General features: G+C 38.9%; 1 protein-coding gene across 2 annotated transcripts in view; it reads left to right on the top strand.

The window, feature by feature from the left end:
* LOC126272019 (trehalase-like) overlaps positions 1–26333 on the top strand; it is a 302042-nt gene that overhangs the window by 209113 nt on the left and 66596 nt on the right. For both annotated transcript variants that reach the window (XM_049974513.1, XM_049974514.1), the window contains exon 5: positions 10181–10444. In XM_049974513.1, the coding sequence (XP_049830470.1) occupies positions 10181–10444 (264 nt within the window). The remainder of the gene's footprint in view (positions 1–10180; positions 10445–26333) is intronic.

Raw genomic sequence — 26333 nt, 5'->3', positions numbered from 1 at the left:
TTGTACCATTGATTACAAAGGACAGAGAAGTGTAAAACAACATATATTACAACAGCTATATATGGAAGTCAAGGTTTTTTATGTGTTTTTTAACATCATTTTTTGCTGGCAGGAAATCTTCAAAAGGACTTTTGTAAGCATGTGCAGCACATGTTTATACAACATGGACAACTGTCTGTTGTTCTGCACCACAGACACACAATGGTGATAAAGATTTGCTCCACTCATAGAAAGTGTCCTAGGCTGGTTGAATGCAAGGGGTTTCTTCTGGATGAAAGGCAGCTTCAGGCATTTTAGAGAACAGTTTTGTTGCCAGCTGCACTTCCACTCACCGATGGTACTGAATTTAGTTTCCATGAGAGTCATGCCTGTGATGAGAGTGGGATGTCTTTATCTTAGCCTGCTTTGCGCCATAGGGAATACGTCATCCATTATTGGAAAGTCAGTGTTATTAGCAATCTTCTGGCATTCACACAGTAGCACACTCTTCTGTCTGATATTAGGAGGTGGGATGTGCCTCAAGAGAGGTAGATAGTATGTAGAGTAGATCATATTGACCCACTAAAAATACACATGGCCTCAATAAGCTGTATGTCTATCTATTAAGCCAGACAGGCACAGAGTACTCTGCTGCTGAGTATACCAATATGAATGATGATACCTGCAGAGTGTCTGCTAATGATCCCCAGCATAAGTCATAGAGTTATGGAGAATGTTGTTTCTGGTTTTGAGATTAGGAGATGTTTGTGTAAAATACTCCTAAAAAAAAGTGTCCAATCTAATGTGATCCCAAGGTATTTTGGATGCATGTTATGATAGACATCATTGGCTCTGTGTGCCACTGTATTGGACAGAAGAAAACATGTAACTTCTGTTTTATTCAAGGTTGGTTGTAACTACAATTTATATAAATAGTGGCTTAAGATGTTTAGATCAGAAGTTAGGGTTCAGTTGTTTCAAAGTTTTTGTGTTGGGTAGCCATTGCCCAGCTGTCTCCATAGCCAATCATTCTGGACTATGTTGGAGGAATATCAGGTATACATAAATTAAACAAGAGAGGAGCAAGGGAAGAGCCATGTGGTAAGCCATTATATTTTTGAGCAGCTAGTGTCATTTTCTGTAGTTACTGTAAATGTCTTTCCAGCTAACATGTTGTCAATTGGTTTTGTTGTCCTTTTGCATGGGACAAGTTGTAATAATTTGTGAAACAGTCCATGCCTCCAAAACATGTCATACGCTGCAATTAGATCAACAAGAGCAACTGATGTTTCCTGCTTCATTTGGTATCCTGCTTCACTAAATGCTATTAAAAATATGACTTGACCAGCACAGCTCCATCCTTTTAAGAATCCAGCTTCCTCAGTATGATTACTGGACTACTCTGATTGTATAGGATTCTTTCAAGGAACTTATAAATAGTGCCAATACTGAAACTGGGTGATAGTTCTTAGGCTGGTCTGAGACCTTGCCAGGTGTGAGTATTTCTATGATTTTTGATTGCTTCATTTTTTGTGGAACTGAACCAGATATCATAATGTCAGAGAAGAAATCTGCCAGCCATCTTTTTGCATAGTTCCCACTAGGCATAAGAAATTCTGGGTGGATTCCATCATTTCCCAGTGCCTTTCCTGGTTTTAAGATTTTAAGATCAGCAGAAATTCCAGATATAGAGAAAGTTCTTCAGAAGTCAGAGTGATCATTAGTGTTGTTTTTGAGCACTATAAGTTTCTGTTGGATGTATCTTGTATGAGTTTTATCCCTTGGTGCTGCTGATGTAAAAGTAACGCAATCCTATTAGCCAATATATGAGTGTTGTTCCTTACTATAATTTTGATTCCATCCAACTACCTTAGTAATGACCATGCTGTTCTACTTGATGTTTTAAAACTGATGTGACTCCACAGTCTCTGTCCTAGCTTTATAACAGGTCCAAAGTTTATAGCTGGAGAGTGCTGAGAAGAACTGTGTGAGTCCTTGTCTTGCAACAAATTCATTTTAGGTGGAGATCTTTGAGATGATCTGCTATCTCTGTTTCTTGGCTTTATATATTTGTATGGAGTGACTGTTCTTTAATGCCACTCAGAGGACACGTGTGACATGGTATGTCACAGACACGAACAGTCATTGTCTCCCACCTGATAGGTAAAAAGAGTGCACTGAAGATCTTCAGGTTGGGAGGACTTGCACAGATATAAAAAATAAGTTTTGCATCACCTCAGTTCTGAGACTTCCAGAACCTGTACAGAAAGTTGAAATAGAGTTCAACATAAACACCATGTCCACCCTTTTTATTGCTCATGAAAACCACACTTTGCATGCTGTACCACCATACAGCAAGACCTTCAGAGGCTGTGGTCCAGATTGCTGTACACACTAATACCTCTACTACCCAGTAGCATGGCCTCTTGCAGTGATGCATGCCTGTATTTGTCATGGAATACTATCCACAAGTTCATCAAGGCACTGTTGATCCAGATTGTCCCACTCCTCAACAGCCATTTGGCGTAGATACCTCAGAGTGGTTGGTGGGTCGTGTCATCCATGAACAGCCCTTTTCAATCTAGCCCCGGCATGTTAGATAGTGGTCATGTCTGGAGAACATGCTGGCCACTCTAGTTGAGTGATATCATTGTCCTGGAGGAAGTCATTCACAAGATGTGCATGATGGGGGTGTGAATTGTGGTCCATGAAGATGAATGCTTCGCCAATATGCTGACTATATTCATGTATCGTACAGCCATTATGGTACCTTCTATGACCACGAGCTGCATACATTGGCCCTACATAATGCCACCCAAAAACAGCAGGGAACATCCACAGCATTGCCCTCGCTGAACAGTGTGTCTAAGGCATTCAGCCTGGCCAGGTTGCCTCCAAACACACCTCTGACGATTGTCTGATTGAAGGCATATGCAACACTCATTGGTGAAGAGAACATGATGCCATTCCTGAGTGGTCAATTTGGCATGTTGCTGGGCCCCTTCTGTACCACACTGCATGGTGTAATGGTTGCAAAGATGGACCTTACCATGGACGTCGGGAGTGAAGTTGCACACAGTTTGAGTCATAACACAATGTCCAGTGGCCCCATGAAAAGCATTATTCAACATGGTGGCATTGCTGTCAGGGTTCTTCCGAGCCATAATACGTAGTTGGCAGTCATCCACTGCAGTAGTAGCCCTTGGGCAGCCTGAGTGAGGCGTGTCATCAACAGTACCTGTCTCTCTGTATCTCCTCCATGACTGAACAACATCGCTCTGGTTCACTCCTAGACACCTGGACACTTCCCTTGTTGAGAGCCCTTCCTGGCACAAAGTAACAATGCAGACACGATCAAACCATGGAATTGACCATCTAGGCATGGTTGAACTACAGACCACATGAGCCATGTACATCCTTCCTGGTGGCATGACTGGAACTGATTGGCTGTTGGACCCCTCTATGTAATAGGTGCTGCTCAAGCATGATTGTTTACATCTTTGATCAGGTTTAGTGACATCTATGAACAGTCAAAGGGACTGTGTCTGTGATATAATATCCACAGTCAACATCTATCTTCAGGAGTTCTAGGAACTGGGGTGATGCAAAACTTTTTTTGATGTGTGTATGATCATGCGACAGGAGTAGAAATTGTTGTTGATGTGGAAAACACAAGGGGTTTGTTAGGTCAGAACTTAAAAGAACACTGGAAGATGTGTGATCAAATAAAGCAGAAGGGATAGACAACATACCACCAGATTTCTAAAATTATTTGGAAAATGGCAACCAAATGACTATGGTGTAGATTGTATGAGTGTGGCAATATAGCAACAGACTTTCAGAATAGTATCATTCACAGAATTCTGTAGGTAACAAGGGCAGATAATTTTGAGAACTATCACACAATCTTCTTAACAGCTCATGTATCCAAACTGTTGACAAGAATAATATACAGAATAATGGAAAATAAAGCTGAGGATCTGTTAGATGCTGATCAGTTTGGGTTTAGAAATGGCAGTGGCACTATGGATGCAGTTGTGATGTTGTGCTTCACAGCCTATGCTATCTGATTCCTTCCTACCAACACCAGCTTTTCTGAATTGTGCAGGTGGGAACTCTCCCTGTGATATGTCACACGTTCCATTATCCTTCTGCCCTCAGCTTTTGTTAGTCATTGTCCTTTACCCACCTATCCCCTTCCCTGTTCCCAATACAGAACTACACAGTAGTGATTCATGAAAAGAATGCCTCCTTTCCTCCAGAGACTCCCACCCAAGTTCCTGAAGCATTTCCATAACACTTGCATGATGATCAAACCTACCAGTAACAAATCTAGCAGCCCTCCTCAGAATTGCTTCTATGTCCTCCCTCAACCTGATCTGATAGGGATCCCAAACACTCAAGCAGTACTCAAGAATAGGTTGTATTAGTGTTTTATAAGAGGTCTCCTTTACAGATGAACCATATCTTCTCAAAATTCTACCAATGAACCGAAGACGACTATCCGCCTTCCCCACAACTGCCATTACATATCGCTCTGCAGTGTTACACCCAAATATTTAAACATTAGTGGTGTAGCGCTTGACACAGTCACGCCGGAGTATTCAAACATTATGGGATTCTTTTTCCTTTTCATCTGTGTTAATGTACATTTATCTATATTTAGAGTTAGCTGCCATTCTTTACACCAATCACAAATCCTGTCCAAGTCATCTTGTGTCCTCCTACAGTCACTCAATGATGACACCTTCCCATACATCACAGCTTCATCAGCAAACAGCCGCATATTGCTATCTACCCGATCCAAAAGATCATTTATGTAGACAGAAAACAACAGCAGACCTACTACACTTCCCTGGGGCACTTCAGATGATACCCTCACCTCCGATGAACACTCACCATCAAGGACAACGTACTGGGTTCTAATACTTAAGAAATCTTCGAACTACTCACATATTTGGGAACCAATCCCATATGCTCGTACCATAGTTAGGAGTCTGCAGTGGGGCACCGAGTCAAACACTTTCCAGAAGTCAAGGAATATGGCATCCATCTGATACCCTTCATACACTGTTCCCAGGATATCATATGAAAAAAGAGCGAGTTGCGTTTCACAGGAGCGATGCTTTCTAAAGCCGTGCTGATGCATGGACAGCAACTTCTCTGTCTCAAGTAAATTATTATATTTGAACTGCGGATATGTTCGAGAATCCTGCAACAAACCAATGTTAAGGATATTGGTCTGTAATTTTGTGGATCTGTCCTTCTATCCTTCTTATATACAGGCGTCACCTGTGCTTTTTTCCAGTCACTCGGGACTTTACGTTGGGCAAGAGATTCGCGATAAATGCAAGCTAAGTAAGGAGCATGTGCAGTAGAGTACTCTCTGTTAAACCAAATTGGAATCCCATCAGGGCCTGGTGATTTATTTATTTTCAATCCATTCAGCTGCTTCACAACCCCAGAGATATCTATCAGTATGTCCTCCATATGGGAATCTGTAGAAGACTCAAACGGCAGTATGTCAGAAGACTGTCTCACCCATGATAATGTGGGAATAAGAGACCTACAAGTATCTGGACACTAACTTTGGTTCCACTAAGAGCTTTACAAATGAGTAGTATTTTATTGGGTTTAGTAGAGACCTTTCGATAAGATTTTTGTATAGTAGTTGTGCTCCTCTCTTGACACTTAAATGCATTTTATTCGGCATCACTGTCTGTAACCTTATCCCATATTTTATGGAGTATAAGGCAATATGGACTAAAAGATGCACCTTAATTTTTAAGGAATTTTGTAAATAATATTTTTCCCGTGCTTATTCTAAGTTTGCAAACCCATACCAAAAAATTTCTTGGTTTATAAAACCAAACTGACCTTTAAGATCCCTTCTTCTTTTTCCTCTTCATCGTCATTGTTGTCCTCTTCATATACCAGGGGTAGACGTATTAAACCGGAATGTGATTGCAATAATTACACATCTGTATTTTGAAACTGCTGAACAATATTTTACTCAGAATAATCTCCACTGCTGTTTATATATTTTTCCCACCTCTCCAGAAGGCTATGAATGCCACACCAAAATAACAGTTCTTCTTTTGAAGTGAAACAGTCAGTGAGCCACTTTTGCACATTTTCATACAAACTGAAGCATTGTTCCATGAGAGTGTGCCCCAGTGACGAAAATAGATGCTAATCAGATGGAGCTAAGTGCAGAGAATAAGCTGCATGCCCCAGCATTTCCCACATGAATGCCTCAATCATTTCCCTAACCCATTTTGCTATGTGTAATGGGCCTTATCATGGAGCAATATGACTTTGTGTTGCCTTTTCCCATATACCAGTCATTTATCACATAATGCTTGATTTAAATTGATCATTAGCTGTTAGCAGCAATCAGTGTTAACAGTTCCACCAGATTGTAGCACCTCGTAATAAATGACACCCTTCTGATACCACCAAACAGACATCTTTACAAAGTTATTTGATCTTGCAGTGGATGTCAATGGTTTGCCTGGCTCATCCATGATTTACAATGCTTAAGATACTCAAAATGTATCAGTTTTTCACTGCTTGTCACTATTCAATGGAGAAATGACTTACTTTTGTATCTGGTGAGCAGTATCTCACAAATGGTCTTTTGATTTGGTTGCTGTCTTTCATTTAGTTCATGTGGAACTCATTTTCCCACTTTCTGCACGTTTTCCACAGCTTTCAACTGAAGAGAAAAAGCTTTGTGGGTCACAATCAGTTGTTCTGCAAGTTCATGTGAGTTTAGAGTATCATCTTCATCTAACAAGGCCTGCAATTCATTGTGTTGGAACTTTTTGGTTTTCCACACTCATCTTTTCTCACATAAAAATCACCACTTTTGAATTTTTTGAACTATTTGAAACACTGTAGTTTCCCAAGAGAATGTTTATCAAAAGCTTTGACAAGCATTTGATGCAATTCTGCAGCAACTTTCTTCAAATGATGACAGATAACCAATGCTGTCCACAAATCGTAGTTCTTAGTTGACATGTATATCAGTTTGAAACAGACAACGATCTATGAAACTTGGGGCACTGATTAATATGCACCTGTTAGCTGTTAAAGGAAGCAGATGGCACTGCAGACATGGTGTCATGGCGCCTACACTGACAGCTAACAGCACTGTGGCTAATACCATCTCTAGGAAAATTGCGGTTTTATGCTTCTACACCTGGTGTATGAGGGTCTTCAATGCCATAAAGAGGTTTACACAGTCCACTCTTCTTAAGGTCAGATGTAGGGCAAAATTGAAAAAAAAAAAAGGAAAAAGATTTTTTTATTTTTTCTTTAAGAATAACATCTCAAAGTTTCATAACTGAATTCTGGCTAGAAATATGTTTTAAAAATCCTTGTTTGGATGTCTGCACCTCTCATGCCCCCTCTTTCTATGCTGTGATTCACACCTTCTCTACACTAGAAAATTTTTGTGCATTGTTTTTTCATTCGCAAAATCAAAACAAACTGTAGATAAGTCTAGAAGGCTGTGAGAAAGAGTGTGTTTCCTTTGTTTATAATGTATTTTTTTAATACTGTGTGTTAGGAACTTATTTCAGGTTTCAGTTTTGCCTATACCAATTTGTTTTGCTTGAAATGGGTCATAACAGTGGACACATATTCATAAAAGTGAGGAAATATCGAATTTCGCATGTAAGAGTTACAGGAAATATAACTAACAGTGTTACAAATGCTGCTGATAAGTGTGAAGAAAATTTTTGACAAAATCACTGAGTTCATTGATGAAAAAGACTAATGAAGGAAAGGTGTACTGGCCAAAGATGAGTTTTGCAGTGGATTTAGATTGATTGACAGACTTCTCATACTGAGAAAGAAATGAAAACCAGGAAATTACAACCTGGAAAGCTACTGGGAGGTGTCAACAGACTGGCAGAGAAGGGAATACACACTTTGCAAATATATTATGGAAAAGCTATCAGGGATAACCTACATTGTGTGAAAACAATGCAGCAAGCCATGTCATCAATTTTCATTCATGAGCTTTCCACAGGTGATAATCCACAACATTCCATTTGTGACATACTGTGGTGCAAATATCTTAAGGCAAAAGGAATGGAAGTTAATAACCCACAAACATGGTTTGCCACTTGCTGTTTGAGATGTTATTAAACCAACTTTCAGCTACCCAGATCAGTCCTGAACTGCTGAAAATGGGAGAACATAGAATACAAATAAGAGCTTCAACCACCTTATGTGGATGTGTTATCCAAAACCAACATATGTGTCCTCAGGTATACACTCGTGCACACACAAATATCCATCCACACATACACAGACACAATGTCTGCTTGTGTCTGTGTATGTGTGGATGGATGTGTGTGCGTGTGTGCGAGTGTATACCTGTCCTTTTTTCCCCCTAAGGTAAGTCTTTCTGCTCCCGGGACTGGAATGACTCCTTACCCTCTCCCTTAAAACTCACATCCTTTCGTCTTTCCCTCCCCTTCCCTCTTTCCTGAAGAAGCAACCATTGGTTGCAAAAGCTTGAATTTTGTGTGTATGTTTATGTTTGTCTGTGTGTCTATTGACCTGCCAGCACTTTTCTTTGGTAATTTACATCATTTTTGTTTTTAGATGCATTTCATATTGAGGTATACCTCTGAATCTCATATGCTGAATGTAATCATTCAACTTGTGTTAGTTGCCCTTTGTATTTTGGTAATCATTGTTGCTACAACTGACACATGGTCAACTATATCCATTTCAGTGTGGACATTCTTGTTGCCATATGATCTGATATACACTGCCTGATAAAAATAAAAATAATTGAAGTACCCAGAAGAGGAGGAAATTAAATGAAACTTCATGGGTTGAGAGTGCATGTGCCGTTATTATAGTGATTATAAAATTGAGTCAAATTTATGAAGTACTTGTTGGCATGAGCCTATGTATCAGTATGATGGTGTCGATTGATTCAGCTGGGAAGAGTGCTATCAAGCAGCCATATCCTCCTCTGACACAAGTTGGCCCACAACTGTTGCAGCTGGCCCTCAATATCTGGGATACTGACACCAGGACAGAGATGATGTACAAGCTGCTCCCACAAATGTCCTATCAGGGACTGATCTGGGAATCATGCTGGTCACAGGAGTACTTTAAGTCATGCAGACAGTTCATAGAGACTTGTGTCATGTTGGGATGAGGATCATCCTTTTGAAAAATGGCACCCTGATACTGTCAGCCGAGAGATAACACATGAGGATTCAGGATATCTGTAATGCTGAAACAGAGCAACTTGGAGTCTCCCATCTGCTCATATTACACCACTACTAGTAACTAATATTTTCTGTCTTTATTTTCTGTTTGAATTTCTGTAACATATATATGTAATATAGGCATGAATCTATCCAGTTAGCAGTTCCATTTGAGTTAATTATTTTAGTAGAATCTCATGTCAGCCAATTGCAAATATGTAATTAGTTTCGTTTGAAACCAAGTTTTTAAAAGTTGTTCCTGTTTGAGAGTTCTCCTACAGTACATAATGGGGAAAACATTTTGAGTAAATAGATAGATTTGATAACAGTGGAATAACTTATAAACAAAACTGAGATTGAGACTTTATAGTATAGTATTTCTATTTTACTGAAACAAATTAACTTAATAGATAATTAATGTTAAATTTCAAACACACTCAGATTTCCCATTGCAAATTTTGCCATAGTGTTTGTTAGATTCCAACTTTTAGCACCAAACTTATGTCGCTCTAAATTTCCTGGACTGAATGACACAGATCACTAAGTAATTAAGCCATTAATTAAGAATTAACTAAAATTGGCATAAACATTTACAAATAAAGCACCTGTGCTTGTTGAAAATGGCCTTTTTCCAATGTGGATGCATAACATGGATCCAGTTTATTTTTTTATTTTCATAAACCACCATATATGAAGATATAACTGCTGTCATAACATGTAGTCTATTTGAATTAGCAAAATCTATCCTAGCCATTGCTGTATGGAATACCATTGTTCACTGTACATTTGAACTGGTGATGACTAATTAACCCCTATCCTTTCATTCAGCTGGATAGTAAACTTTGTGGAAGACTAATATTTTATACCACAAAAAGATTCAGTGATACCTTGGTCTTCTATAGCACATTCACTAATTATGGGTGAGTAAAGTATAAAATTAATACCTCAAATTTTATTTACAGGAACGAGTCTCTATTGATAAAATAATTGCTTATCTCAAAGAGAACAAAATTGATCGTTACCCTGGTGGTGTCCCTACATCCCTTGATTATACTGGAGAACAGTGGGACTATCCAAATGCATGGCCACCACTGCAGGGTATAATTATACAAGGATTGGACCTGACAGAATACCCAAGAGCCCAGAAATATGCATATGAACTTGCACAGACATGGGTTCAGTCAAATTATAAGTCATATAAAACAGATGGATATATGTATGAAAAGGTAAGTAATCTGTCACTATTTATTAATTATAAAAGTTTCAAAAGATTATTATTTTTACATCTTCTAAAGAAATTGTAGTAGGAAAAAAATACTACAGTAGCAGTGGTTTTATGCAGCAGAGAAAATTTGTGAAATCCTCCAAAGTTTTGTATATGAATAACCACTTGAGATTGAATGATTTGTCCATCTGAATTATTTCAATAAAATCTTTGTGGTTTAAAAGCTGTGTCACTTTTAATGAAACATTCCAGCTATCAATAGCTGACTGCAAGAGCTGGCTTGGTGTTCTGCTTGTATAGATGGAATAACAGCACCTGGAACCTTTCAGAGAGGGCTGAAGTGACACATACACCAAAGGCAAGTTGAGCATCTCATAGCCACTCTGTCCTGCTGCAGAACAGTGATGTCAGGAGGTGCGAGGGGCTGGTGCATTTGAAGCTACCATTCTCACCTTACTACAAGCATCAAGCCTCCAATGCTGCTTTCACTCAATGTCCAATACGTGCTTCATAAACTGCAGTTGATTGCCTAGTTTCCTCAATAGTTGCCACAATAACCTCTTCAAAAATTTGAATGGAGCACCCAGGCTTACACAGCCATTGCATCTAGTGCTACTTGCCATCCCTCAGTGTCATTGTTCTAAGGAATACCACTTTTCACTCTATGTTTGAACTTATGACAATTAATACACCCCTGTTCTTTATACTGCATCTTGTCCAAGCAGTCTCTCATGCTGCTTTCATTTACATCTTGGTGGATTTGAGTTATGTGCTACAACAAATACATCACCTCAGTTTCCCATCAGCACACTTATGCAAGTCAGTGTACAGCAACTCTACACACACTGACTGGTACCTGACTGCCAACAGTTTTCACACAAGAAAATGGTCATGAACACTTTAGTACACGGGACAAAGTTATATCTTATAATGACCAACTAGAGTCTGAATTTCAGAATTTGACGTGTATGCTCCTGGAAAATTGTTACAGGAAGGAAGAAGTTGCAAAAGCTTTCAGGTGCCATCAACAAAAGATGCCTCACGAATTGGTCGAAGAGGTCAGGCCAGCTGCATTCCTTCTATATGGTGGAGCAACGATTAGCAAGATAGGAAACATGCTAAACAGACGTTGACTGCCTAAGTACTCCATCCAAAAATTACCTTGAGGAGTTAATCAGAGTAAAAACTCTTGGAGATAACATCTTAGACCTTCTTGTGACAAACACACCCAAAGTATTTGAATCATTTAGTGCAGAACATGGAATCAGTGCTCATAAGGCCATTGGAGCATCACTGAACACCTGTAAATAGCAGTACAAAGAATGGCAGGAAGATCTTTCTGCTTATGAAAAGTGACAAGAAACAGATCCCAGATTACCTGACTGGTTAGTAAAGAGATTTCATCTCCTGTACCAACAATATTGAGTATCAATGGGCAACATTAAAGAGCATTGCTGTGGTCAACATCTGCATTAGGAAACTGCTATGAAAACAAACAGAACTTTACTGCAATTTTAAATGTATCCTAAGCTTCACAGACACAAAAACCAAATGAAGCCAAAATTAGCATATGGAGAGAGCCATGTGTTAAGGCTTCAAAGAGTTTGGAAGTAAAATTTCTGGATACTGAAATTCTCTTCTGTAAGAACCAACATGGTTCCAAAAACATTATTTGTTTGAAACCCAGCTCCCTCTGTTTGTCCATGAGACACAGAAATCAATAGATACAGGCACGCAGGTAGATGCCTTGTGACTGGGCTGGAAAGCAAACAGGACACAACATGTTTTTCTGAACAGAAAGAAGTCTCAGATACAAAAGTAACTTTGGGTGACTCCAGGGGACTGTTATAGGACCATTACTTTTCACAATATGTATGTAAATAACCAACTAGGAAACACTGGATGTCCCATGAGGCTTTTCACAGATGTTGCTGCTGCATACAGATATGTTGTAATGTTAGGAAATAGTCCAAATAGCATGAGGTCCTGCAGAGGATTGACACACTGTGCTGGGAGTGGCAACTGATCCTCAACATAAACAAATGTAATGTATTGCCCATATGAAGATGGGGAGACCCATTATTGTATGATTACATGATTGCAGAACAATTACTGGAAGCAGTTACTTCCAGAAAATACCTAGGAGTGTGCATATAAGTCAGACGTGCCACCTGTCCCAATTTAAGTGGGAGACTCTAAATTTTTCCTTCTTCCTCCTGATCTCCTGACCATGGAGACTGAGCATCGGATTTTCAGAGCAGTTTCAATACTTACAGAATGACATTTTAACTCTACAGTGCAGTGTGCACTGGTATGAAACTTCCTGGCAGATTAAAACTGTGTGCCGGACCGAGACTCGACTTGGGGACCTTTGCCTTTCACTTTCACGGGCAAGTTGTCTACCGACTCAGCTACCCAAGCATGACTCACAACCCGCCCTCACAGCTTTACTTCTGCCAGTACCGTGTCTCCTACCTTCCAAACTTTACAGAAACTCTCCTGCAAACCTCCACCCCTCCATTCGACAATTTCATTCTTGACTCCCTTTCTATCTTTTACTGCCCCTCCCCCCCTCCCCTCCCCTTGCTTACCTGCTTATGTGATAAATTATTTATGGGAAATTGAAGTGCAATATAGGGGGAAACGATGCACCAGAGATGGCATCACATCACTGCTACAATACCATTGTCTGGAACATACGACCATTGTGTTCTCGGTTCTGCTGCACAATTTGTGTACTCTGTAGTAGTTGTTGGCTGTGTATCTTGGAGGTGTTTATTATTTTTCATGCAGAATGGTGAAGAAATATGATGCAGTGTTCAGAAATGTGTATAAGGAAGAGTTTCTTTATTTAAGTGAATCGAGGAAGAGACAAACTTATACATTTTGTAGTGAATGTAGATGTGACTTTTCAGTGGCTCATGGTGGAAAATGCGACATTCTTAAACATATGCAAACTGAAAAACACAAGGAGAATGTCCGTTGTCTAGAATGGAACAAAAAACTTAACTTCTCATGTAAACCACAAAATGTAGAATCTGTGACAAATGCTGAGGTTTATTTACCTCACTTATTGTAGAGCATAACTTGACTATTAACTGTGCCAACCATGCTGGGCCTTTGTTTTGCAAAATGTTTCCCAATACTGAAACTGTGAAACGATATGGGTGTACCAGAACAAATACAACCACTATCCTTACAGAAATGTGCATGGAGGAAAAAGCGAAAATTATTATGCACTTGTAGTCGAATCCATTCGCTATTGCTACCGATGGTAGTAATGAAACAGACTTTAAGTTAGATCCTATTGCCATATCGTTCTTCAGCCCTGAACTCCATGAAATTCAAAATTGCCTACTCTCTGCGCCTAATTTAAAATGGGATGCCACTGGGGCTAATATTGCTGATCTACTACTTTCAACCTTGCATGAATTTCGTATTCCAATAAAAACTGTCTGGCTTTTGGTGCCAGTAATGCTCCTGTAAAGGAAGGGCTAAAAAAGGGAGTGCCAGGATTTTTATAGCAAGAAATTGCTAACTTAATCATTGTAGGCTGTTCTTGTCAGCTAATTAATCTTGCTGCTGAGAAGGTGGCGGTATGTTTGCCTTTAACATCGACAAAAATATTATTGACATATTTTATTATTTGGGAAGGAGTGCAAAGAGTAAAATTTAGAAAGTTTCAAAATTTACAAGACACATAAATGAGGAAAATTCTGAAACATGTGCCTACACGATGGTTATCATTCAAAAGATGTTTAGATAGGATTTTGGAGCAGTGGGACCCTTTGGTTAGTTTGTTCAAGAGTGAAATTGTAAGTAAGGATTCTGAAGTGGAAACTATGAAGAATTATAAAATTCCAAAACATACTCAAAATGTAGATGCGTCTACTTCATACCACAAGTCCAAGCTGTGTGATAAGATTTCACCACACTCCTCACTTAAAAGAAAAACCCAATCCTCTGTTTTACAGAAAACCATTGACACTGTGGACCATGCTTTACCACATGAGGAATGATTGTTCATGTTACTGTCATCAACTTTACATAAATATTTATGCCTTTTCCTTTCAAGTTTTATGCCTATCTTTGAGATCAAAAATGTAGCTCTTCAGTCAAGTGCCCCAGATAGTCACTTATTGAGGTCAGTTTTGGAGGAACTATTGAAGAATGTGATGGCAAGATTTGTGAGACCACTCATTATTAAAACTCCAGCTCTCGTATTGATGTAGCTTATCACACTCCACTAAATCAAAAGGATGACTGTAATCTGATGGTAGGGAATTCTACATTTGCTTTGGTGAACACTTTGATACCTGAGCAAAAGTCTTACATTCTTTAAGTCTGTAAAAAAATGTTTCTTACCATCATGTGATTACATGATACACAAATTTACATTAGAAGATGAAGTTTTAATGCATGTAGGAGTTGCAAATATTTCTACAATTGGCAAAGCATCATTTTTTAGCCTTAGATTTTTCAAAAACATATTTTCTAATATTCTGACTAGCGAAAGTGAACACTTAGATACAGAAGTTGATATTCTCCACTCTCAGTTCTGCAACTTTCAGCTGGAAGAAACTAATTTGGTGGCAGAGAGAATTGATGTTCAGTGGGCATTGGTAGGTCAGATGAAATCGGCTGATGAGGTTCTTCAGTATGATAAACTTGCAAAGGTGATGCTGGCTATTTTGTAAATTCCACATAGTAATGCAAAATATGAGAAAATTCTTAGCTCAGTTACAAAGATCAAAACTCAGATTAGGTCCATGCTTTCAGAAACGTCTTTGGGGAAATTTTTAATTTTAAAATCCGTTCAAAAAGGCAAGTGATTTGAGCATAAATTTAGTTCAGAGTTTTTGAAGAAGGCTAAGTCAGCTACGAGTGTGCTGAATAAGTAACTACCATAGTCAGACAAATTCAGACTGATAAACTATTGAAATTATTTGCTAAGCCTAACATGTACATCATGTATAAAATTGATTTAAATTTCGGAAAGATGTCTTATCGATATAAGATGCCATTCAAATATAGGTTACATTATGAAATGAAAACATGTGATAATTTAACAGTGATTTATTCATGCAGAAACTGTGCTAATGTCAAAACAGAAATTTAATAGATATTAATTTGTTTCCTCGGATCATAATTTCGAACTGTAGTTCTCTTGAGAGTGCTTCATTTGAATGTGTGTGAATCCAAAGAAACCTGCTGTTCAGCATGTTGAATGATAAATTATACAGTCCAAAGGCTCAGGTATGCCCATTATTTAGTATTTACATGTAAATAATAAAGCAAATGTAATTGATTTGTTACAGGTATTGAATTATTGCAACTTTAATCATCAGGTATGTGTTGTAATTCACAATATTACACTGCTAAAGTTCTGATTTTTCACTTTTGAAAGTTGGCGTGTCTGATAAAGTTATTCAAAGAGGAATGAGCACGTAAAATTAATTGTGGGGAAGGCAGTTGCAGGCCTACATTCATTGGAAGAATCCTCAGGAAATGTAGTTCATTCACAAAGGAAGTTGCTTACAGAACACTCATTCAACCAATAATTCAACATAAAATTATTTAAGAGCAGTCTTGATTACAGCTGATTTAACTTCTGCCTCAACATAAAATTATTTAAAAGCAGTGTTGATCACAGCCGATTTAACTTCTGAATGGTTTCGGTTTTTTAATTACATGCCATCATCAGAGTTTACACTGTAATAATAAAAGTAGCATTGCTATGTTACATAGAGAAGCTAATGTTGTAAAAGTATACTCTAAAATGATAAATCATTAGCCATCTGGATGATGGGAATGGGGCCTAACCCACTGTAGACACCTCAGTCACTGTAACTGATACTGACAGCTAGGCAGTCACGATTTATGTAGGGTAGAGAGAGGACACTCCAGAGCTTAAGGCATCACTGTCAGCCAATGGGAAATGACTAACATATCACTTTGAGTCTTCATTCTTAAATATTTATCTTTCAAATGTAACTAATCAAGAAACGAGTTTGACAGTAACATAGAATATGAACCATAAATGAATACAGTCTCGTATAATGCATGACAATCTAGTGTAATCCATTAACTGAGCATCATCTGGATGGAATAATTAACACTATACGATTATTAGTTCTATAGCTACTGCTATTTATTCATAATGAAACCGAATATACGGCATATTAATATGAAAATTATACATATTGATTTATTAATAGTAGTAGTCAATTATTAAAAATCACTAGAAAAAACTAAATGCATCATTGTATAGGTGCCCCATTTCTTGGTGCCTGTAATAATGCGTTAGGATGCTGTTTCCATGGAGACATCCAATCTGTCAATTTGTCAAAGATGTACTTGATGCTAGTATTATAACACTGGAGGTCAATATAACTCACTACAGATAAAAGGGACATTGTTTACAGAAGTGGTGCCAATTTACCCACATTATGTTATTGTAGATAATCTGCAATACGTAACTGTTTCACAAAAGGAAATCATTACATTACAAATAATTTAGAAGCATTTGGAGTTTAGAATAAAAATATGTCTTAGGAAGAGCAGAAAAATTTAAATCTTATACATGCATATCATTACATTGACATTACTGGTATCATGAATTAATATTTCTGCAGTTGTTCCACATTTTATGTCAGGAAAGAGTCACACCTATTAGAATAATGAGGTGCATTTGTAAGATATGTTGTCTATTTGATGCAAAAAAATAAAAATAGGAACAAAAAAAATAAAAAAAATTTAAAAAATCATGGAACTAACTGTAATGTAGAAGCTTAAAAATCTAATAGAACCATAGAGGAGCAATTACCCTCTGCTTCAAAAGATGTCTTCAAATAATTCAAAAAAGGCTTTTTCACAAAAAGCTAACTGTTCATTTAACTGAGCGAGCGAGCTTTTCCTCTTGTGAACAAAAATTTTTCCAATCCTTCCAACACATTTAAAAGTAAACCTTTAGGTCTCGTATACATAACCTGAAGATTATTCATGATGTCGCCTTCTGAATGTTTTTTGTTTGTATGGTGTTGCCCAAAACTGATTTGTCATGTGATGTACCTGAGATGTGTTCTTTGAGGCAAGTCTTAAAATTATGACCACTCAGGCCAATATATATTTTGTCACCATCATTACAAGTTACCATGTATCTGATCCACAGTATTGTTTATCATATTTACCAGTAATGTGTTTGAATTTACCAAAAAGCATGTTTGTGGTTGGAAAAGCTATGGTTAAGCTAGAATTTCTAAAGAGTCTGTTTATTGTGAGATACTGTTCCCATATATATCATTTTAGGAAATGTTTGTTTTGTAGGAGCCTGTGGCCGTTTTGATCATACCTTTTGGAAATAAATCATCAACTAGTAAGTGCAAATGCCGATATTTTTGTTAACTATATTGAAACAAGATTTTTTGAAGACAACCCATAAATAAATAGTAAAGTCATTTATTATACATGTTATGTAGGTGACATGTTATTGCCATATAATGGCTTTGAAGATCTTAATTTTGTAATGAGTTCTCTGAATAATTTGCATCCAGATTTGATATTCACAATAGAGAAGGAAAAATGAGAAACCACTTCTTTTTAGGTCTGACTATTTCTAATAGAAATAGAAAACACTTTTTTAGTATTTTTAGGTAATAAACCATGACTGATGCCATTATCAATGCTAATTCTTAACTATGTTGAATCGAATGATCAAACTTCCTTTATCCACAGATCAAACACAGAAAAGAACTCAAAGTTTTAAAACATATTGCATCTGCTAATGACTATAATTCTAGATAATAATTTAACCATTGCCTTTTCAAACACAGACAGTCTTTTCAGTAAACTCAAATGCATTACTGGCAAATGTGATAAACAATACTGTGGATCAGGAGTGTATAAATTAACTTGTAATGATTGTAACAAAATATATGTTGGCCAGAATGGTTGTAATTTTAAAACTCACTTCATACAAAACATATCTGGTACATCACCTGACAAATCAGTTTTGGGCAACACTGTACTAACAGCAAACATTCAGAAGGGAACATCATGAATAATCTTCAGGTTATGTACACCAGCCCCAAAGAGCTAATTATTTCATCCAGACGATGCTTTGAACCTCAGTTAATGAATCACACTAGATTGTCATGCATTTTATGAGGCTGGCTGTAAGATTTATGAACCATAAATGAATATAAATTTAAAAGATAAATATTTAAGAATAAAGACCCAAAACGATATGTAAATCATTCCCCATTCACTGATGGTGATGCGTTAAGCTCTGAACCAACCTCTTTTCCCCCTTTAAAACTTGTGGTTGCTTAGCCATCAGCATCAGCTACAGTGACTAAGGCATCCACAGCAGGTCAGGCACCAACACCTTCACCTATACGTGTAATAATGCATCGTTTTAGAGTATACTTTTACAACATTGGCTTCTCTATGTAATGTAGCATTGTTACTTTTGTCACCACAGTGCAAACTCTGGTTTTGGCATTTTAATTACAGACCATCATCAGTCAGAAATTAACACTGGCTGTGATCAAGATGCTTTTAAATAATTTTAACAGAATAACATTGCTGTTCTCCAACAATGTTATATAAAATACTTCAACACTATTTGTCACTATGGGATCTGAACCACATAGGACTGATAGGGGAAATAGAGGAGGTCCAAACAAATGAAAAATATTTTCTTACAGGTTCATTTAGCAAACACAAAAGCACCCTAGAAATGATCAACAAACTTCAGTGGCAGATGCTGCAAGTGAGGCATTGTGCATCATGGTATGCTTTATTGTTAAAGTTCTGAGAGTGTATGTTCATAGAAGAGTCAACAAATATATTCCTGCCTCCTATGTATATCTTGCGAAAATACTGAGAAGATAAAATTGGAGAGACTGAAGCCCATGTGTAGATTTAATGGCAATCATTCTTCCTTTGAACTATTCGTGACTGGAACAGGAAGGGGAGGAAGTCAGATTGGTAAACACAGTACCCTCTGCCACACACCACTTGGTGGCTTGCAGAGTGTAGACGTCAATGTAGATGCAGAAGAGGCCAGTGTTCTGTCCTGCTTCTGAGATACAAGATACGTTACGCCCTGTTAAAGACACAATACATACCTGAAACCTGAGGAACTATGTTGTCTCCTGTGACTTTGGTAGCATCTACATAGTACAAAGTATTTACACTGTTGCTGAGCATTGTACAGAGCACTCATTACATATTAAACAAGAGAAGTTGGCAATAGCTGAACACTGCTAGAAAACAGTCATAAAATACAATTTCAAAATATGAGTGTTTTGACTCAAACATCATCATGTCGAGATTCTGTTGTAAAAGATGTGGCTGGCATTAGAATAAACACCAACAGCCTTAATGAAGAGCAGTGGTGCATGCTTAGTAAGGGCAATGGGGTGGCTTTGGGCATTGAGAGAAAGCAAAGACAGAGGCTTGACACTTATATAGAGGCAGGAGTGGCAGTTTCAGATGTGGTGCCGGACCCCATACCTTCCCACAGCAAGAGAGGACTGCTGTGAGTTGCCAAAATTGCCTTCCATGCATCCATCATTTCAGCCCTGCCTGGAAGGTTCCACACACTGCCATTGCATCTATACAGGGTGTTCAGAAACTCCCATTTCAAAATTCTAGGACTGTAGAGATGAATGAGTACATAATATTTTGAATAGGAACCCAAGTCTGGGAATGTCTTCCACTGATGCTGAAGAGTGCCAAAGTTATGGGTGCCGGCACCTCTAAATCTTTATGAATTTTCAAGGATGATGGGGATGAATACACATATCTGCTACTTCTGACAGTGGAATACATGTACCAGAATGGTTTTTGCTAAGAATGTCGGGTATGCAAATTCCGGAGGTGGTGGTATGCACCAAATAAGAAACAATATCTTAATAACATGAGCTTTAAAATACATACCTGACAAACTATAAGCACTTGCTCATCTTCATTAGTGTGAAACACATTTTCTCTATTGAACAAGTACTAATACACTCCTGGAAATTGAAATAAGAACACCGTGAATTCATTGTCCCAGGAAGGGGAAACTTTATTGACACATTCCTGGGGTCAGATACATCACATGATCACACTGACAGAACCACAGGCACATAGACACAGGCAACAGAGCATGCACAAAGTCGGCACTAGTACAGTGTATATCCACCTTTCGCAGCAATGCAGGCTGCTATTCTCCCATGGAGACGATCGTAGAGATGCTGGATGTAGTCCTGTGGAATGGCTTGCCATGCCATTTCCACCTGGCGCCTCAGTTGGACCAGCGTTCATGCTGGACGTGCAGACCGCGTGAGACGACGCTTCATCCAGTCCCAAACATGCTCAATGGGGGACAGATCCGGAGATCTTGCTGGCCAGGGTAGTTGACTTACACCTTCTAGAGCACGTTGGGTGGCACAGGATACATGCGGACGTGCATTGTCCTGTTGGAACAGCAAGTTCCCTTGCCGGTCTAGGAATGGTAGAATGATGGGTTCGATGACGGTTTGGATGTACCGTGCACTATTCAGTGTCCCCTCGACGATCACCAGAGGTGTACGGCCAGTGTAGGAGATTGCTCCCCACACCATGATGCCGGGTGTTGGCCCTGTGTGCCTCGGTCGTATGCAGTCCTGATTGTGGTGCTCACCTGCACGGCGCCAAACATGCATACGACCATCATTGGCACCAAGGCAGAAGTGACTCTCATCGCTGAAGACGACACGTCTCCATTCGACCCTCCATTCACGCCTGTCGCGACACCACTGGAGGCGGGCTGCACGATGTTGGGGCATGAGCGGAAGACGGCCTAATGGTGTGCGGGACCGTAGCCCCGTAGCCTGGTGTGTCCGCTGTGCCGTGCGTGTGATCATTGCCCTCTCGCAGTGTCCGGAGCAAGTATGGTGTTTCTGACACACCGGTGTCAATGTGTTCTTTTTTCCATTTCCAGGAGTGTAGCTGTTAAGGTAAACTTTTTAGAGCCCACGCTTACTGAACTCTTTCCTTGTTTTGATCTATTCTACCATCTATGAAAGTTGCCTACCCTCCAGTCTCAGGAAAAGCAGTACCGGTATGTGTATTCCACTGTCAGAGGTATCAGAACAGTTTGTGCTTATAATTTTCAACTCATTTGTTTCTGGTACAGGGATCCTTACCTCAAACTGACACAATTTTCCTTCTCCACCGTCCATGAAATTCGGTAACATCATTATGGAATCACGCTGTATACAAACACATTTACTAGGGTTGGTGCCAATAACTTTTATTGAAGCAGGCCACTGCTGAAGACACTGAGGATGCTAATGAATTTATTGTTATTTATGTGCTGATCTTTCATAAGTTCATAATTAGGCCAACACCAAAAATTGTTTCAATCAAAACAGTAAACATATATCAAAGAAGCACCTGTTTTGAGAAATTAAGCCCCCTGTTACAAATAGAAACACTCTATTTTGTACCCTTGTCTTCTCTAGAGGTGAAGACCTCTCAAAATGAACATAAACAGTATCAACTGCAAGAAAACTTTATATTTGTGGTTACTGGTTTTGGTTAGTTGCTGACCATCCTCAGACCTCATATCATGATGGTAGGTGGTGGGAGAGAATGGAACAGGCATTATGGATTCCATAAATGTCAACTGCTGTAGTTGATGTTTGTGGAGCCCGCAATACCTGTTCTCTGCCACCACCTACCATCAAGGTGTGAGGTCAGATCGTCAGTAACTGACTGAAAATGGTAATGACAAATATGGTTTCTTGCAGTCTAGAGTGTTTATGTTTATTTTAAAATACTAAGAAAAACTGCTGTTCTCCACTATAAATGTTGTCAACAATTACTGCATTCCTCAGAGCCTGAGGTCTGAGTCAGCTGCCCCAACTTTCTAACCTTCATCGATCTACCACTCTCTCCTCACCAGTGAGGGAACTAATAATTCTGAAAGATCCGACAGTGATCATTACTTTTACTTTTATTTGCCCTTCAGCAATACTAAATATTTTGCCTCCTTATCAGCAATTACGTCTCAGAATTTATTCTTATTCTCAGTTGATTTTTTCCTTGATAAAATTCAGTGTCATCACTTAAAGCAGAAATACAAAGACGAAAAAAAAAAAAAAAAATTGGTTGAAGAAAAACAGAAAGCTTGGACTGATTTTACAGATAAACTTGAGAAGAACAGATAAGATAAATTTAAACTACTATACTGATGCCCCCCATGAACCATGGACCTTGCCTTTGGTGGGGAGGCTTGCATGCCTCAGCGATACAGATAACCGTACTGTAGGTACAACCACAACGGAGGGGTATCTGTTGAGAGGCCAGACAAACATGTGATTCCTGAATAGGGGCAGCAGCCTTTTCAGTAGTTGCAAGGGCAACAATCTGGGTGATTGACTGATCTGGCCTTGTAACAATAACCAAAACAGCCTTGCTGTGCTGGTACTGCAAACGGCTGAAAGCAAGGGGAAACTACGGCCGTCATTTTTCCTGAGGGCATGCAGCTTTACTGTATGATTAAATGATAATGGTGTCCTCTTGGGTAAAATATTCCAGAGGTAAAATAGTCCCCCATTCAGATCTCCGGGCAGGGACTACTCAAGAAGATGTCGTTATCAGGAGAAAGAAAACTGGCATTCTACGGATCGGAGCATGGAATGTCAGATCCCTTAATCGAGCAGGTAGGTTAGATAATTTAAAAAGGGAAATGGATAGGTTAAAGTTAGATATAGTGGGAATTAGTGAAGTTTGGTGGCAGGATGAACAAGACTTTTGGTCAGGCAAATACAGCGTTATAAATACAAAATCAAATAGGGGTAATGTGGGAGTAGATTTAATAATGAATAGGAAAATAAGAATGTGGGTAAGCTACTACAAACAGCATAGTGAACGCATTATTGTGGCCAAGATACATACGAAGCCCACACCTACTACAGTAGTACAAGTTTATATGCCAACTAGTTCTGCAGATGATGAAGAAATTGAAGAAATGTATGATGAAATAAAAGAAATTATTCAGATAGTGAAGGGAGACGAAAATTTAATAGTCATGGGTGACTAGAATTCGAGTGTAGGAAAAGGGAGGGAAGGAAACGTAGTAGGTGAATATGGATTGTGGCTAAGAAATGAAAGAGCAAGCTGCCTTGTAGAATTTTGCACAGAGCACAACTTAATCATAGTTAACACTTGGTTTAAGAATCATGAAAGAAAGCTGTATATGTGGAAGAGGTCAGGAGACAATGGAAGGTTTGAGATTGATTAGATAATGGTAAGACATAGATTTAGGAACCAGGTTTTAAATTGTAAGACATATCCACGGGCAGATGTGGACTCTGACCACAATTTATTGATTATTAGCTGTAGCTTAAATTCCCACTGTTTCACAGTTTCTTCAGTTTTAAGGAGGTGGGGGATAAAATGAAAGAACCAGAGGTTGTACAGAGTTTTAGGGAGAGCATAAGGGAAAAAATGACAAGAATGGGGGAAAAAATACAGTAGAAGAAGAATGGATAGCTTTGAGGATGAAGTAGTGAAGGCAGCAGAGGATCAAGTAGGTAAAAAGACTAGGGGTAGTAGAAATCCTTGGGTAACAGAAGAAATATTGAATTTATTATCAAAGAGATAGAGGGGCTGGCCAGTACTTACCTCAGCTCAGTACAGCCGATAGAAACACAAAAACCCAGCGGTTCCTACCTCTGTAACCGACCCCTCTGCAAAACCTGCCTTATGCATCCCCCCACAACCACCTACTCCAGCCCCGCTACTGGTAAAACATACACAGTTCAAGGCAGGGCCACGTGTGAAACTACACATGTCATTTATCAGCTGACATGCCTGCACTGCACAGCCTTTTACATTGGTATGACAACAACTAAACTGGCTGAGCGCATGAACGGACACAGACGAACTGTCCGCCTAGGAGATGTCCAATACCCAGTAGCGGAGCATGACCTCCAGCATAATTCTAGGGACCTAGGAACCTGCTACACCGTATGTGCCATTTGGCTGCTCCCACCTAACACCAGTCCCTCTGAACTGTGGAGATGGGAACTTGCACTCCAGCACATCCTTTCATCCCGCCATCCCCCTGGACTGAACCTATGTTGAACAACCTCACTCCCATTTACTTTTCCGTCTTCTTCTCTTTTCCTTTCCTCTTTAGCCATTCATGCATCTTTTCATCCTACATCTTTATACTATACACCTCTTTACTTCTGTATGCATCCTCTTTGGTTTGAAGGTGGCACACTACCTACAGTAGAATATCTTTGGCTTCCCTCTGACAACCATGCCTCCATCCTTGCTACCCTCCATGTCTTCCTTTCCCTGTTGCTTCATAACCTGGGTTGTGAGTAACTAAATCCACTTTCCCTACTTCCCTTTCTTTCCCCTCTCTCCTCCCTGATGAAGGAAGATTAATTCCGAAAGCTAGGAACTTAAATTTTCGGTTGTTTTTTGTGTTTCTATCGGCTGTACTGAGCTGAGGTAAGTACTGGCCAGCCCCTCTATCTCTTTGTTAGTAATTGTTTCACATCTTTATATGAGATTTTTCATTAATTAGTTAGAAATATTGAATTTAATTGATGAAAGGAGAAAATATAAAAATGCAGTAAATGAAGCAGGCAAAAAGGAATACAAACTCCTCAAAAATGAGATCGACAGGAAGTGCAAAATGGCTAAGCAGGGATGGCTAGAGGACAAATGTAAGGATGTAGAGGCTAATCTCACTAGGGGTAAGATAGATACTGTCTACAGGTGGCAGGGTAAAATACAGGGAGCAAAAGGCTATTTACAATTTGTACAGAAACCGGACGGCAGTTATAAGAGTCGAGGGACATGAAAGGGAAGCAGTGGTTGGGAAGGTAGTAAGACAGGGTTGTAGCCTCTCCCCTATGTTACTCAATCTGTATATTGAGGAAGCAGTAAAGGAAACAAAAGAAAAATTCGGAGTAGGTATTAAAGTCCATGGAGAAGAAATAAAAACTTTGAGGTTCGCTGATGACATTGTCATTCTGTCAGAGACAGCAAAGGACTTGGAAGAGCAGTTGATTGGAATGAACAGTGTCTTGAGAGGAGTATATAAGATGAACATTAACAAAAGCAAAACGAGGATAATGGAATGTAGTCGAATTAAGTCGGGTGATACTGAGTGAATTAGATTAGGAAATGAGACACTTAAAGTAGTAAAGGAGTTTTGCTATTTGGGGAGCAAAATAACTGATGATGGTTGAAGTAGAGAGGATATAAAATATAGACTGGCAATGGCAAGGAAAGCGTTTCTGAAGAAGAGAAATTTGTTAACATCGAGTATTGATTTAAGTGTGAGGAAGTCATTTTTGAAAGTATTTGTATGGAGTGTAGCCATGTATGGAAGTGAAACATGGACGATAAATAGTTTGGACAAGAAGAGAATAGAAGCTTTTGAAATGTGGTGCTACAGAAGAATGCTGAAGATCAGATGGGTAGATCACATGACTAATGAGGAAGTATTGAATAGGATTGGGGAGAAGAGAAGTTTGTGGCACAACGTGACCAGAAGAAGGGATTGGTTGATAGGACATGTTCTGAGGCATCAAGGGATCACCAATTTAGTATTGGAGGAAAGAGTGAGAGGTAAAAATCGTAGAGGGAGACCAATACCCTAAGCAGATTCAGAAGGAGGTAGGTTGCAGTAGTTACTCGAAGATGAAGAAGGTTGCACAGGATAGATTAGCATGGAGAGCTGCATCAAACCAGTCTCAGGACTGAAGACCACAGCAACAACAACATACTGATCCATAACTGCTGTAACCAGAGTCAGTTTACACATAACAGCAAACAGATGGTAATATATTAGGGAAATATGTGGAAATAAGGAAGCAAATGACATTTCT

Source organism: Schistocerca gregaria, chromosome 5 (assembly GCF_023897955.1).
Source record: "Schistocerca gregaria isolate iqSchGreg1 chromosome 5, iqSchGreg1.2, whole genome shotgun sequence".
NCBI classification, from domain to species: Eukaryota; Metazoa; Arthropoda; class Insecta; order Orthoptera; family Acrididae; genus Schistocerca; species Schistocerca gregaria.
The sequence above is the reverse complement of the archived record's forward strand: the minus strand, read 5'-3'. Positions and strand labels throughout refer to the sequence as shown.